The 16314-nt window shown below is 44.4% G+C and overlaps 1 protein-coding gene across 2 annotated transcripts in view; it reads left to right on the top strand.

The window, feature by feature from the left end:
• Positions 1-16314, top strand: part of SETBP1 (SET binding protein 1) — a 378710-nt gene that overhangs the window by 17008 nt on the left and 345388 nt on the right. For both annotated transcript variants that reach the window (XM_060118586.1, XM_060118588.1), the window contains exon 2: positions 3145-3800. In XM_060118586.1, the coding sequence (XP_059974569.1) occupies positions 3315-3800 (486 nt within the window). In that variant the 5' untranslated portion in view covers positions 3145-3314. The remainder of the gene's footprint in view (positions 1-3144; positions 3801-16314) is intronic.

Raw genomic sequence — 16314 nt, forward strand, 5'->3', positions numbered from 1 at the left:
GCAGAAAGAACTCTGTGTGTGTGTGTAATGCCACTGTGGAGACTGGTTTGACTTGAATAGGGAATGTAACTTGTTGGCTAATGAGCCCTAAGACTGAATTCTTAAGGTAAACCAGTAGGGAAAGTCTGGAATTGATGTGTTCCTGGATGGGATTATTTGAAACTGCATTACTGTTTCATCTCTAGTTTTTATACTTGCGCTGCCCTGGTTTGGTCCTCATGCAGCAAGAATTGAATTTCAGCCGAGCCTCTTTATGGTCCCCCTGCCTCTAATATCAGGTTCCCTTAATTCATCCCTCACACCACATGCCAGAATTATCTTTCTAAAGCATAACTTAAATAATACCCCTTCCCTACTGACATCCCCCACTTAAATGGCTTCCCATTACCTTTAAGATAAAATCCAGCTCATTAGCGTACCATTCAGGGATGTCCATGATCTGGCTGTAACCTTTTATCTCCAGCTATACCTCTTACCAGTCACCACATTGTACCACACCTCCTAGCCAAACCTCAGCTTTCTCCTTCCTGAACATAACCCTGTGTGCTCCTGCCCAGGCCTTGCCTCATGCTGTTCCTTCTGTTTGCCATGTCTTCCTTCCCACTCCACTTATTGAAGCCCCTCAAGGTCAGAGCCATATCCTATGCTCTCTTGAGGACTTCCTGTGTAGTTTCCTATCTATCAGTCTACACCTTGCCCAAGTGGAAAACCCTTTCTCTTCCCTTTGTTTCTATCCCTTATTATAGGACATATAAAAATCTCTGTTTTGTTTTTCACATCTTTCTTCAAGATTATAACCTCCTTGAGGAAAGTGATTGTATTTAAATTGTGTATCTTAGGATCTTGACTTGAGGAGAACTGAAAAAAGAAATTGTTGAATACTCATTTTTTATGGATCTCTTACTATTTGAATTTCAAGTTTTGGAACTTTGTCTTCTGTATTAATTAGTTAATGATTTATACTACTAAATATAAGAAACTCTGAAGTGAGTCATTTTTTAAAGGGAAGATACTTTCTCAATATAGATAATTTGTCCACTTCGTACTCCTGTCTATTCCTCTAAAGTTTAGATTTTACCTTCTTTTCTCTCATCACAGAACCTGCAATAGCTATTGACCTACTCTGGTTCAAAGGTCCAAATAGATTTAGTTTAGGAAAGTTTATGGAGAATATGCCTCAGCTTTTGCTCTGACCAAAGGACGCTTTACAGGTAGGTACCAGGGAATTAAAATGTAACACTGAAGATTCCTGCCAGAGGGAGTGAACCACTGAACACTGTTGCCATAAGAAACATGGCTACCAATTTGTATGGTTTTTTGCTCAGTAGAGGTAAATAGGGACAGGTTCTCAGGCATCTTGATGCCTCCAACAGCAGTGTGTTACTTGACACTAGTAAGAGAGGCCTCAATGAATGTTGGCTTGAATATGACTTTTTAAAACCTATGTAAGGTTTTGGGCAGGTAGGCAGATCAGTCTAGATGAGACAAGAATCTCACAAGTAAAGGAAACATAGTGTCATCTGGTCTAACTGCCCTCCTCTGCTCCTAAGTGGGGACTTGGTCCCTTTTGTAGCATGGAGCACAGGTGGCAGTCCAGTGTTTGCTTGACAACTTTGGGGAGGATGCTCGTGCTCTCACCAGGCAGCCAATTCTCTTGCAGAAGTGCTGCATTCATTGGGTTTTCCCCTAAGTGGAAGCAGTTGTAAATGTGTCTTTCTGTTGGGCTGCGCAGTTTCCAGGAGCTGAGTATGTTCCTGGGCTTCTCTGGGGAGCAGGGTCCATTTTGAAGCCCTGCTGCCTTGCTGGCTGGCTTCCTCACAGGGCGTCAGCTGAAATTGTACTGATTCCAGAGGGAGGAAGTACCTGCTCGGTTTCCAGTTCTTGGCTGTTCTGAATGTATGTTTGCAGGCATTTTTGGCATTTTCTGGTGGGCACATTTGCTGGTCAGTTCCTTAAATTGATGGGTTCAAAGGTAGCAGCCTAAGGTATGCTGTAATGCCTTCTGCTGAGTGTTCAGCCATTTGTGAAGGCTTGGATGTAATCTTACCTACAGCCAGGGGTAGAAGGAGATGATGTCTTGAAGTTGAGGGCGGCCCCAGGGCTTGAGGTTTTCTCTTGAGAATGAGCATTTGGGCTTTGTTTTGAGCTTTAAAAATGATGAGTATGAAATTGGGAATAATGGGACATGGAGTGAATAAGGGTGAATGATAGTTTAACTGATCCTATGATGGTTTGGTGAGGAGAAAGGCAGAATAAAAAATCCTGGGGGGATTCCTGGCACTTCCAGAGGCCTGTGCAATGCTCCCTCTCTCCCCTCTCTTTTTTGTTGTCATGTAGACATAACGCCACTTTATTTAAGGTCTAGGAAGGGAATTAAAACTGTCTCGGGTGACTATTTTTATCTAAATGATTGATAATGATTAAATAACTTTTGTGTTGGAAACATTTTTAGCATTTGTTTTGCATTAATCACAGCATTAGAAGTAATTTCTCACTGAACTCTTTTTGTTTTCCTTTTACAAGCCTTCACCTAAGCTTTGCATTTGTTTATTTTAAGAAATAAAGACAAGACTTGTGCATGATTAAAATAATTCATAATGAAAGATAATAAAGGAAGAATGGTCCAGAGGTTCTTCTTCTGAGGGGATGGAGGGCTTGGCCCAGGCAGCCCAGGGCTGTGTTCAGTTTTGTGTTCAGTTTTTGCAGTTTTCCCTTCACATGTGAGAGGGAAGTTGTGCAAGAAGCCAGCCAGATGCAGTTTCCACAGACCTGAGCATCAGCTCTTAGACTTCCTTTCATCATGGTTGGCTTTGATGGTGACTCAGGCAGCTGTGGCTTTAGTATAAGAAGCATCTAGCTTGTTACTGGACTGGAGGACTCACCTCTCTTATCTTTATTCTCGGGCCCACAACCATAAAAATTAATAACAATTCAATGAAAGCCTGTGTGTGCGCGTGTGTTTCCCCCTCTGCTCCAATATAATATAATTTGGGGATGTGCACTTTCTGGTTTGATTTCTTTCCAATCATTATTTTTCTGATGCCATAGATAAGTGAGGTGGGATGGGGCTTCTGGAACTTAGTTTGAGTTACCTTTGAGGTCATTTTCCTTCCTGCCGTGGCTAATTATCTCTCTGCTTCTCAGTTGCAGATCTGATCCCTTCTGAACAACCTCACCGTGTCTCCATCCCTGGGACTCTGAACCCAGCAGCTGGACCACTTTCTCCTTGGAATTTTGGGAGCCCTTTCTTCTCACCTTTCCCTTTTCCCTTTTCCCCGTCCCCCTCCTGAGAACTCTTGGAGACTAGGATTGTCATGGAGTCCAGGGAAGTCTTAAGCGGTTCCCGGCAAAGGGGGAGTGAATCGGAATTCCTGCCGGTCTCCTCAGCCAAGCCCTTGACTGCTCCTGGCTGTGCAGGGGAACCTTTGCTCTCTGCTCCGGAGACTGGGAAGGGGATCCCAGTAGGCGGAGAACGCATGGAGCCAGAGGAGGAGGATGAACTGGGCTCAGGACGGGATGTGGATTCCAACTCCAATGCAGACAGTGAGAAATGGGTGGCAGGAGATGGTCTGGAAGAACAGGAGTTTTCTATCAAGGAGGCAAACTTCACAGAGGGGAGCCTGAAGCTGAAGATTCAGACCACGAAGCGGGCTAAGAAACCCCCAAAGAATCTGGAGAACTATATATGCCCACCCGAGATCAAGATCACCATCAAGCAGTCTGGGGACCAGAAGGTGTCCCGTGCTGGGAAAAATAGCAAAGCCACAAAGGAGGAGGAAAGAAGCCACTCCAAAAAGAAGGTAGGGATCCCTGTTGACTAGGTTTTTTCCTGTTTGTTTTTGCCATTTTATCCTCAAACTTTAAGGGTCTATTTGCTTATTACTTAATTATTTATAAATTACTAATCTCCTTGATGGAATACTTAGGACCTGCAGAATAAATGTCTCTGATATCTCGGTATAGTATCCAATTTATTATTATGGATACTATCGACCAAAACCAAAACAAAACAAAGCAAAAAAGAAACTACTAGGGTTATAATCCTGGAAGTTCCTATTTATTGTGTAGCAGCCAATTGGCTGGGTCAGATCTGGCTAAGCTGTGACAAAATTTGAGGGTGTTTTTTGTTTTTTTTGCTTTAATATTTGCATTTGTTCTCACAGTCAAGAGTAGGATGTTGAAAATTTTGGTCAGTCAGAACAGTCAAGATCAGTTATAACCTCCTTTTGGTTTCAATCACTGCTGTAAGTCTTTCTACAATAGATAAATCACTTACTTGACTGAGGAAGCCCAGTCTTTGTAGTAAATGAGGCTCTTCTAGGGCTGAGAGATCATTATCCTGGAAGCCGGTGGTGAACTTTAGAGCTGGAGAAAGGGAAGGGGTAGGGGACTGACATGAAGCTTTATCTAACAAACTGTAGACTTTTAAGATTGAGTGTTGAATGAACTTGGTACATGGTCATTTTCCTCATGAAAGTCAATGTGGGTGTGGAAAGCAGCTCTCTAGGTGATTTAGTGATGTTCTTTGGTTGGGAATGTATGGATCTAGGTTTCATTGTATTTATTTTGTGTCACAGAGGGTTACAGAGACCTCCCTTTCTGGGAGGGGTGTGGCACTCAGCTGTGATAGCAGAGGGCTGTGGCACTCAGCTGTGATAGCAGAGGGCTGCCCTAGTCTAGAAAGTTTTTGTTTCCAAGAATCTCTGGGTCTTGTGAACAGCTCTGAAAGGAGCCCTCTTGCTGACAGAGTTTTGCAGTTCTAGGTAGTAGATGTTAACCAGAGTCTTTGTAACTCTCTCCCCCACATCATAATTATTTGGACTCTGGACATGATGGAAGATAAAATGGTCTATATGAATGAACCGCTCTCCTTTATAGCCCAGAGGTAATCTGTAGTGTTTCGTTGACAGTGGTTTTTGAACTTTGGGGTAGTCATTTTCAATAAAGCTGCTAAGAATCATGTTGTTACTTTAGTGTAGGGCTTGTACCCTTCCTTATGCTAGGCATTTTGGCAGATTTGTCGAAGTTAAAATCCAAAAACTTGGACTAGAAGAGACTTTTCTGGGTGACCAACACCCACAGTTTGCTGAGACTATCCTGGTTTTTAAACGGAAAGTCCTGCATCCAGGTTCAGTCCTGGGCAAGCCAGGGCAGTTGACCATTTACTTTAACATTTGGAACACAAAGGAATCTTTAGAAATTGGTGTGTTTTTACATAGCATAGAGGTAGTGCTTTCCCCTCTCCCCTCCCCATTTACAACTTTGCGATGCTTTCTGGGTTCTCTGTCATAAAACCAAGGATTATCTAGATGCACATGGAAACTTTTGAGGTTTTTGCAAGCAGGTGCAAAGAAATGCAAGCAGGCTCAGAAAGTTAGCCTTTGCTTTGGAGTCGGGTCTCTTCAGCTTTGAAAATGAGTATCTTTGTCTCTGGGCACTGAGATGGCACAGAGAGTGTTGTTGGATTTTTGTGTGGGTGAGCAGTCTTGAAAACTGTGGCAACAGTTTTCCCTCCATCCCCATCACTGCCAGAATTTGAGTAGCAGCCCACAGTTTTGGGTGTGCAAACCCAAATTCACTATCCTAGAAAGAGAGTAAGTTGTCCTGGTCAGTACTACTTTCCTAAGGCCATAAGATTGTTCCCAAATATAGGCTTCTGTCTATTGGAATGCCCCAGAATAAAACTCTGGAATTTGTGACATGGGGATGATTTCAAAGCTGAAATGTGCAATGGACCTCCACTCTCATATCTGAAATTCTCAGGCTGGTCATTCTCACCCAAAAAGTTGGATGCCCTTTTGTGCTTTATTGGAAAGAGAGAAGAAATTGCTTCTTTGAATATGTGACTTACCAAGTATGCATTTCTAAGCCTGAGCAGTTGGAGGGGGAAGAAAGGAAGGAGAAAGGCTGAAATTCAATGTACAGTGCTGTGTTATGCTGGCACTGTAATGGGAATATCTATGAAAATTTTAAATTGTTAGAAGCTTGCTTCATATTGTACTCCTTTATCCTTCCTACGTTATGCCTAGAGCCGATTCTTTCCAGAGATGAACGAATAAAGTTATCGGTACTGGGTCTTAATCATTTGATAGATGATAGGAAGTTCTCTGATCTCTATTGGATTAGAATGTGAACTTTATTACTCTTCAAGTGCCTGTTGTTTTGCAAACAAGGAGTAAGCAAAAGCTGGAGCTGAGGTGGAGAGGTGGAAATCTTGCTGACCATTTGTACAGAAAAGTTCAGTGGAATGAGCTTGCAGAATTTATTTATTTGTATGAATGGGAAGTACATGATCAGTAATTTGAGATAGGGAAAAGGATGAGGGTGGCATTTTGTAAGCATCAGATCAGTGTCTCACTCTAAAATCTAGTCTTCTGGATTTTTTATTTTGAGGCAAGTTGCTCACTGAAGAAGTGTACATGGAGTGGCCCCTGGGACTCAGGTCCTTTGCTAAGAGCTTGGAAAAAGGCTCTGTTGAGCTGGTCCTTGAGCAGGTGGAGATGCCTACTTGGGTATCACCTGATCATATATGCTGACTTAGAACAGGTTTGGCAAACTGTAGTATCACCTGATCATATATGCTGACTTAGAACAGGTTTGGCAAACTGTAGTCCGTGGGCAAATTCCAGCCCCCCGCCTATTTTTATACAGCCCACAGGCAAAGAATGGTTGGGAAAAAATCAAAAAGAGAATAATATTTTGTAAGATGGGAAAATTATATGAAATTCAAATTTCCCTGTCCATAAATACAGTTTTATTGGAATGGAGCCACATCTATTTATTTACATTTCGGCTATGGCTGCTTTTGCACTTCGACAGCAGAGTTGAGTAGTTGTGACAGAGAGTGTATGGCCCTCAGAGCTTAAACTATCTGCTATCTAGTTCTGACCAAAAACACTTGTTGACCCGTGACTTAGGGGAAGGACAGTGAGTTTTAGGATAACAAGGATTTTGTTTTATTTCATTTTGTTTTGAATGATTCAGCCTCCAAACTTGGAGGCTGGGGAAAAATGAGTGTTAATCATTATGTGCTTTTTTTGTGTTGTTTTTTGTTTTTGTTTGTTTTACTTTTGCAGACCAATCAATTTTGTTCAAGTCATTGTTTGACAGCCTTTGGCAAAGGCAGCTTATATTAGATCCCAAATGATTTGCTTTTTCATTGTTTTTTGTAAAAAGAACGTTCTGTAGGATAATGATGGCATTCCTTACATATCACAGCTAGTTTTCTGCTACTTCTATCTGTACATGTTCTACTGCTGTGGGGTGAGGAGATGTGGGGTGCAGCAGATGTATGTGTGGTATGCTTAAGAGCTTTATTCCAAATTTCAGACCTAGGCCCAATCCTCCAAACTGGAGAGTTGTTACAGATTTTCAGGTAACAGGGCCACTTCAGTAGTAGGATGGTAGGAGGGACCCATGAAAGTACCACTTCACTGGCTCAAGGATGTGTGGACTCTTCTAACCAGCGGACAGGTCACCTCCCTTCCATGTAAACTTAGGATGGCACTTGAGATGCTGCCTGGAAGAGGGTTTATGTTGAATTGATTTATGTGAGGTGTAAGAGCAGCATTTGGTAAGAAGTGGAGGCTGAAAAGAGAGCTCAGAACATATTTTAGGGCCTCAGAATTGTCCTTTGGGCAGGTCCTGAGTTGCAGATGGATGATCCCATAAATACACGTTGCTCTTTATCACAGCACCCATGTTGTTACATCTTAGACTGACTCAGGTAAGTGGTATAATAACTTAAGCTTCCTCTACTTTCCTTCTAGGTCACTCAATAAAAACAATAGAGAACATGAGAATGAGTCTCTAGAAGCAAGTTCAGGTATAACATGTGAACTTAAAATGTTCCAACGGTGACAGGTTTTTTTTTTTTTTTAACATCTTTATTGGAGTATAATTGCTTTACAATGGTGTGTTAGTTTCTGCTTTATAACAAAGTGAATCAGTTATACATATACATATGTTCTCATATCTCTTCCTTCTTGCATCTCCCTCCCTCCCACCTCCCTATCGCACCCATCTAGGTGGTCACAAAGCACCAAGCTGATCTCCCTGTGCTATGCGGCTGCTTCCCACTAGCTATCTATTTTACATTTGCTAGTGTATATATGTCCAGTCCACTCTCTCACTTCATCCCAGCTTACCCTTCCCCCTCCCCGTGTCCTCAAGTCCATTCTCTACGTCTGCGTCTTTATTCATGTCCTGCCCCCTAGGTTCTTCAGAACTATATATATATATTTTTTTAGATTCCATATATACGTGTTAACATACTGTATTTTAAGAGGCTCTCAGCTGGGCAGAGTTTAGCAGCTCTCCTCTTTCTGAGGACTTTCTGTGGGTGTCAGGACACCCACCAGGTTCAGCGGCATGAGAAGGAGAGGGTGTTCTGAGACAAGCACTGTACAGTGATCCAGGGTAGAAAATGTGGTGTGGTTATTTGCACCAACTGGCTTTGTGACTCTGGATCTGGAATATAACCTTGCTGAAGCCCTGGTTTCCTCATCTGCCAAATAGAGATGCTAGTTTCCACATGATATAACCCAATGTAAGATTCTAGGAAAAAATGGGTAATTTACAGAGCACACGTCATAGTAATAGTTCCGATTTATTGAGCCATGTGGCAGACCCTCGGCTAGCTCTTTTATCTGTATTCACTTTCTCTATTAGTCCTTATTACAGTCCTGTCGGACAGATGGTATTTATTTACAGATGAGGAAATTGAGGCTCAGTGGCTTCAGATAAGCAGAAGCAGAGTTGACCTTTGAAGTCAGTTCTTCTAGACTGTTTGGCCAATGCTGGAGTCCAGGCCTCAAGTGCCCACACGGGAAAGGGCTGCTGGGAGGTGAGGATCCAGCATGAGGGCATTTCTCTCCCACTTTCCCATATTGGCGAGGATGGCAGGATCATAACCTGGCCTGCTGTCTTAAATTCCAAGTGTTTCAAAGCCTCATGAGTTAGAGTCTTATTTCTTCCTTTATTGTGCTTATGGATTGTTATTTGCTTCTATTTTGTTTCTTTAGACTTAATGTTCCCCTTCCCCCAGCTTCATCAGGAGAACCTATTTTCTCTAGCAGCAGAGGCTTCAACCTCATATTCCTCAGGGCCTGCGATGGTCCTAGGAGCATGATCAGGATTCCTTCTTAGTAACCCCATGTAGAACATCATCATATGTGTATGGAAAGACCCTGTGTTCTCTTTTGAGCACTCATAACCCTCTCTTGGGAAGTCTAATAGGTCACAAATTCATGTACTCATACTTCAAATAGCACCTTCCTCGTGTCAAACACACAAAGTATGGGAGAGGAAAAAAGGCTTTTTAGGTGATGTAGATGGGAAGCCAGTCTGGCATCAGATTGCAGAGAGTGATGAATATCAAATAAATAAATGGGTTTGCATTTAATTCTATAAATAATGGAAGTGCTCAGCAGGCTTTGAATTGGGGAAAGGAAGGGTTGGGGGTCCAGGGAACATGACGAAAGTGGTATAGGGAAGAGAAGCATAAAAGGAGAGTCTTGATAGTACAGTTGTCAGTAAGGAGGGCTGCACCAGGGTTCTCCATTTCCCCTGTAGACTGCTGAGATGCACATTTCTCGCCTGACCCTCTATGGGTTATAGCAGTTTGGAGGGGCTGCAGGAGGGAGGGCACGCTGGGCAGGGGATGAAAGGTGGCTCAGATTGCTGGACCTCTGGTGCTGCACCCATCGCCATCTCCTCATCCACTCTGATGGGTGGTCCTGAGCATCCAACAGAGAGCCTTCCACCCTCCTTAGGGTTCAGGCGTCCCTCCCTCGCCATCATCTGCGCAGCCCCTTCTCTGGTCACTCTGAGGTGCATTGCTTGGCTGAGGGCTTGCCCTCCCTTCCTCAGGGAATGTGAATGTGGTGCTTTGAAGTCCTGGGAGTATATGAGCTTCTTCTCCTACAGCATCCTCAACCTGGCTGGGAGAGCAAGTCTGGCCAGCATTTCTTCACAAGAAGCTGAATTTCCCCTCTCGTTTAATTTTATATTTTCTCTCTATAGATTTTTTTTTAAAGCAGCACATTCCTAGTTATTCATCAGACTGCCTGAAAATTTTGTTTCCGGATAGGTTTCTCTATAGTTATTTCAGAGCTAAAAACCTTTTCCATAAAGTAATTGTATCTACTGAGCAACAGGTTACATTTGACATCTGGAGTTGGTGTTCGGGAAGGAACACTGGACTTGGGGACAGGAACCCTAGGTACCAGCTCTGCCTCTGTTATTAACAGCTTCAATAAGAATGCTTTACCTTCCTGGATCTCAGTTTTTTGCATGTTAAAAAAAGAAAGAAAGAAAAAGAAAACCAACAGCTTTTGACCTCTGAAGCCTTATTTCTCTTCCAAAAACTGGAAACTTCAAGAGTCATTCTGTGAGATGAGACAAGACTTTCTCTTTAAGAAAACTAGTTACTATAAACAAAATTTTTGACCTCTCTTAGGGACCCACTGTTCTGTTATCAGATTGTTTCCTTTTTGCCCCAGTGTCAAAAGGCCTAAAATTGTGGGAGCAAATGTCAGAGTTGAGCTTAAAAAGTGGTGAGATTTATCAGACTTGCATTCCATGAAGATATTCTGGGAATGTTTGGTTCCCCTCTTCCCTCCTTGTGTGCTTCTTGTTTTTTTCCTGTGTTTGGGATTCTCTGGGGGTTTAAAGCATGGTGCTGGCTCTTTTCCTCTTGGTACTTAGTTTCATTTTGGACTTCAACAAGGAACATCCTTTGGTGAACTCCGCGCCGTTGAAGATAAACCTGTCAGAGTAAAAGCAAGAAAATTGTGTTCTCATCTGATAGAGAGTCATTCATTCCCTGAATTGTTCAGGTAAGAAATAAGGGATCTGTTAGAAAGAGTACCTGTCCTGAGAGTGGATTTGAACTCAGATCCCCTGATTCTAGACCAGGTTCTCTGCAGAGAACCTGCAGTAGAACCTGGGCTCCCTATAACCTTAAGCAAGTTTCTTAACCCCTTGAAACAGTTTCCTAACTGTGTGAAAACCAGGATAATAGTAGCACCTCTTTGCTGGTGTCTTGTGGAGATGAAAGTGCCTGGTGCGCTTAGCACAGCACCTCACTCAGTGTGCATCACCTTTATTCCTGTTCTGCTTCTCTCTCTTCCAGGTCACCCACAGGACCCTCCTCAGTACAGGCACAGCTAGGTACACAGTGACCTGCAGTTGTGCTGGGTGCCTAGGAGGCGTGGGCTGTCTAAGAAGCCATGTGTTTCTTTAGGCTGATCCTGTTTTAATACTGCTCGTGGCTATGTTGAATTGTGTTGGCTGGGTGGCGGTGCCAGTGTCTTATTTCTGATGCCTGCACAAGCATCTACTAATAAAGCATGCCACTAATGCTTTTTTTTCTTGGTGGTGAGAATTGGTATGGGATTTATTTAGAGATGATTCAAAGGTCTTTTATCTCTGTGGTCACTTATCTGCCAAATCAGGATTGCTGCTAAGCTCAAAGCATGACTCAAAATGAAACTTTCGGTGTAGTATCATAAGAACAACCAAGTGGGGTTCAGCTGGTGCTTCCTTGCACCCCTGCCACGCTCCCAGCATTTGCAGAGTCACCCGCCCTTCTCCATCATCCCAATTCTACATCCTTGAAAAGTCCTCTCTTAAGGCATTTCCAGTTGACCTTCAGTTGCATTGCCTTTTTTTATTTTTAATAAAAGGCAAGAGAAATAATCCTGTTTTGCCCTTCTCTACCCCATCCTTCGGGTCTTCTGATTCCTGCAACTTTAAGTGAAAAACATCCCACCTTCAAAACACTACAATGCAGGACATCCCAGGATGTCCCTCTCCTGCCTTTCTTGTTCATGAGACATGAGTCATTTTGGTCAGGAAGTCACTGGGTCTGGTTAAGGGCTGCCTAGGCAGAGAACATGGGGATGTGGCAGTGAGGTTCTCAAAGCCTGGGCCCCAGGCATTGGTTCAGGCTCCTGACTGCCTTACATACAGAAATCAAACACATGAGGCAATGAAGCCTTGTGTTATAGGGGTTTGGTTTATCCACAATAAGCTAAAAATTTGTGTTATAATTTTCACATGGCCAAGTTACTTTGGGGAAATGGTTTCAACTCGTTTGGTCCTCAGGGTGACTTGACTTGGAAGGTGGCATTAAGGCTCTGCTCCCCGCATGCCCACAAGTGGAACCAGTGGCCAGAGGGAGAGGCTGCCAGTGGGGAAGGCAGAAACTCAGTAGAGCCAAGTTCCCAGGAGGTGTGCAGACAGACACAGCATGCAAACACCCACATGGACTAGCAGTTGTATGCAGTGTGTGCAGGAGTCTGAATTATGTGCTGTCTGGTGAAGCCGCAAGCCCTTGGTGCAAGCTGAGGCCGCTGTCAGAACACGGACAGCCAGCCCAATCCCTGCATTGAGGGTAGGTTTGGATGACATAACTTCTAGGGCTCCTTCCCACCTTCCATAGTATTCCATTGGATCTTGGCCTATGAAGGCAGGGGGCCTCCGTCTGTCCCTGGAGTGTGCCTTTGCCTCTGAAGCCCCAGGTTTGTTTTTACTCTTGCCTGCCCCTCCCTCCTCAGACTAACTTCCCTCACCTCCCCACTAGCCTCTGACCTCACCAGGGGAAAGAGTGGAGGCCTTTACTGACTCTGAAAAATCCAAGCAGTTCCCATCTTGGTACCTGGCCCTTGAGGTCATTTGATAATCATCATTAGTATCAAATGCGGGTTGCTTCAGTGTGTTTCTCTAGACCTTGTTTATGGTGTTTTTCCCACAGTGTCTTCTTCGGCCAGTTTCACAGTTGGGGAGGGAGGATTGGTGGAGATGGAACAGAGTGGGTAGAGAATCCTTGAAGGGACGTGGACAGACAGCTGTTCTGGCCTTCAAGGTGGACCACCATGCGTTGCCAATAAGAAGTAATCATTTGCATTGTGCCCGGGAACGTGGGCAGCCTTTCATGCCAGGCCAGTTAGTTCATTTGTTTAGTGCTGTGAATGAGAACCCATTCACAGCACTAAACAAATCGGGGGTTTCAGCACTGTTCACAACAGACTGTATCTCTGGAGAACAGCCTTAAGGGAGCGGATCATGGGTGTGGTTAAAGGAGATCTATTTGTAGCATACAGTGGGAATCTCCGTGATTTCTCCATCCTTGTCCTTTCAGGGGAGCAAGAGGTGGACACGGATTTATTTGTCTGTGTGGCTCTTTCTTGCATCATCAGGTTCCTGAACTTCCCAGTCTTCCCACTGGATTACTGCCATTGAGTAAGTGGCAGGGCAGCACCATGGTGGGATATGGGTGCCGTTGGGTCATGAAGGAAGGCAAGATTAGGAGATCCAGAAAGGGTCTGAGAACCAGGAGTTAAACCTGACACAGGCTAGAATCTGGCACCAGGTCAGGAGGCAGGCAAAGGCCAACCACAGAAGCAATGGGTCAAAAGGAAAGAATGGGTCCACAATTGGGTCACACTTCCAGCATCATGGACTTCACTGAGAGTCAGAAGATCCTCTGAATATTTCCATTCCAGCCTCCCTCATAAACAAACAGAAGACACCTTCCAAAATCCCTCATGGACAGTTATTTGGCTGCTGCTCAATGGCCCTCAGGGAGGAGGCTCGCTGCTACCTCTTGAGGCAGCTCTGCTTTTAGTAAAGCTCCTTCTTACGTTGCACTAAAATCATTCTTTTTTTTTTTTTTTTTTTTGCGGTACGCGGGCCTCTCCCTGTTGTGGCCTCTCCCGTTGCGGAGCACAGGCTCCGGACGCGCAGGCTCAGCGGCCATGGCTCACGGGCCCAGCCGCTCCGCGGCATGTGGGTCTTCCCGAACCGGGGCACGAACCCGTGTCCCCTGCATCGGCAGGCGGACTCTCAACCACTGCGCCACCAGGGAAGCCCTAAAATCATTCTTTTAAAGCCTAAATATTTCCAGTTCCTGACACTGTTCCTGGGATTCCATCGTTTCCTGATGCCAAAGCACCTTGGTTCCTATGCCAGGTATGCTAGTTTGTCAGTGTCCTTCCTAAAAGGCATCAGTGGGGAGGGCTCACAGAGCAGAGGACAAAACTGGAAGGTGGTCTGGGGCTGCAGGGGACTGTGCCCTCCTCCACTCTAAGCATAGTATCTCTATTAACAGGACCCCAGGCTATATCAGCTTTATGGCAGCTTCATCATTGTTAGTGTATACTGAGCTCAAGGTCAAGGAGACTCCAGTTTAATATTGCCTTCTGCTACTTTTGCTGGTCCAAATCATCACATCCTACATACAGTGGACTCTGGGCCAAAATGCAGGGGTTTGCATTATCCTTCTTATCATTTCTTTGTGCATAGTTCTAGGCAGGGATCTGCGTCAAATATTAGTCAGATGGTCTAGATAGGGTCTGTGGACTACGCAGAAGGCACAGAAATAGGGCAACTTTGAAATGTAGATGCCCTCTCACTCAGAGTTCCTCTTCTGTGCTTTCGTACTGGGGCATCCCTAGATGGTTCTCCACCATCTGTGAACCTGGTTTCTCATTTACATAGTGGCCTTTTTGGATCTAACTAAAAAAGTTTTAAAAGTGTGTCAGCAAAGGTAAAGTATTTTCTTCTCGGTTACGGTGTAAGCTCTCTGAGGACAGAAGCTGCGTCTTTTATTTCCTGGCCTGGGTGTTAAACGAGTTCTTGTTAGCTCTGTGCCAATGAAGGTGGCTCTATGGAAAAAAACTCTCTTTTCTATCAGAACAGTTTCTGCCTAGTCAGCCCTGTATATTTTGCATTGGTTTTTTAGAAACATCTGAAACTTTTCATCGTGCTGCCTTTTCTGTGCTCCCATCCAGATATACCATAGCAGAGCTGAAGCATCTGAATTCTACATGAATCTACAGAGTTGTATGTTGTGTTCAGCATAAATGCTGTGTGGGGTATACACAGTTCTTATTAGGAAGAATTGATCTCAGAGCATTTAGGGAAAAACCCAGGACAGTACATACAACATACTGTCAAAATAAATGTTTCAGATAATGCATAGTGTGGAAAATTGGTAGCAACCGTCACATCTGCCCAGTACCTTTACAAAGGGTTTGCATCGCCCAACTGTGACCTCTTTCTGGGTTGTTTTGGGGATAGTTCCATGAAGCAGCTGTTATTCCTCCCTGTTTTAAAGACTGAGGGAGGGACTTTGAGGGTTTTTAATCTGGCTTGCCCTAGGTTACAACTAATTACCAGGGGAGAGGGAGTGGAGAGACTCAAACCTTATCAGACCCTTGGTCTCTTGGTTTCTAGCAGTAGGACACCATCGTTGAATGGTGCACTTTAGCTGGTCCTGCTGGTACCTCCTCAAGGAGAGAATAGTTGAGTCCTATGCAGCTCACCTAATTGCTCCTCCTGCATGTTCCCAGTCTAGGCTGTGGGTGAACCTGGGCATTGTAGCTTCATCCCGGAGACCCACAGCCACCTCCCCGCTGGAGAACATTCCTCATCAGGGCATGGCAGCAGTGAGACATGGTAAGAAGTGATAGCTGGCAGTACGTGAAGCACAGAGCTATGGATAATAGGCTCACTGAGACTTAGTCTAGAAGCTGTTTACAAAAGTATACTTAGGTGTCCTGGTTTGGACTGAAAATGTGGGATTCAGCAAAGGACCTGTCCAAAACAAGATTCCATGAACCCTGTCTGGCCTGAGACTTGAGGGCAGGGTGACCACTCCATGCTGGGGGTTCTGGTTTTGAGTCCTTCTGCTTTTAGCAAGTGAATCTCTGTTTTCTCGTATTTAACAGGGGATTAATACTGTGTCTCTTCCTTACACATTATTTTGAAGATAATCTGAGCGCACGGTTGTAAAGTGGTTCTGAAATGTTAAAAGTGCAATGGAAATTGAAGGTGTTTTTCTGTAGAACTACCCTATAGTAGATTCTTATCAAACTGTAGTCTCTAATTAAACTTTTCCAGGCTTCCTCTAATATCCCTAGGCTCTGTCTTCCCCAGCTTTGGATAAAGCCCCCAGACGTGGCTGTGATCAACAGCAGCTGCAGGTTGGATGTGATCAGCGGCCTAGTCCAGATCACCACCACATGGTGTAATTGCCCTTTGTGAAATTCTGGGGCGAGAGGTCAGCCTTCTTTACCCATCTTTGTCACTTCTCAGTCATCTGTATCCTGGTGGCAGTTGGGTTATCCCTGCATCCTTCCCCTACCCCCACCTCCCTGCCCCACCCCCCTCTCTTGGAGCCCAGGAAAAAACCATCTGCTGAGTTGGCTTTCAGAAGATCTTTTTTTAAATACCAATTTCCCTTTGTTCCAAGGCAACCTCCAATCAGAGCTGGGGTCTGCTGGGTTTGGCGAGAGGCTGGTATTGTGT

This window comes from Mesoplodon densirostris, chromosome 15 (genome assembly GCF_025265405.1).
Source record: "Mesoplodon densirostris isolate mMesDen1 chromosome 15, mMesDen1 primary haplotype, whole genome shotgun sequence".
NCBI classification, from domain to species: Eukaryota; Metazoa; Chordata; class Mammalia; order Artiodactyla; family Ziphiidae; genus Mesoplodon; species Mesoplodon densirostris.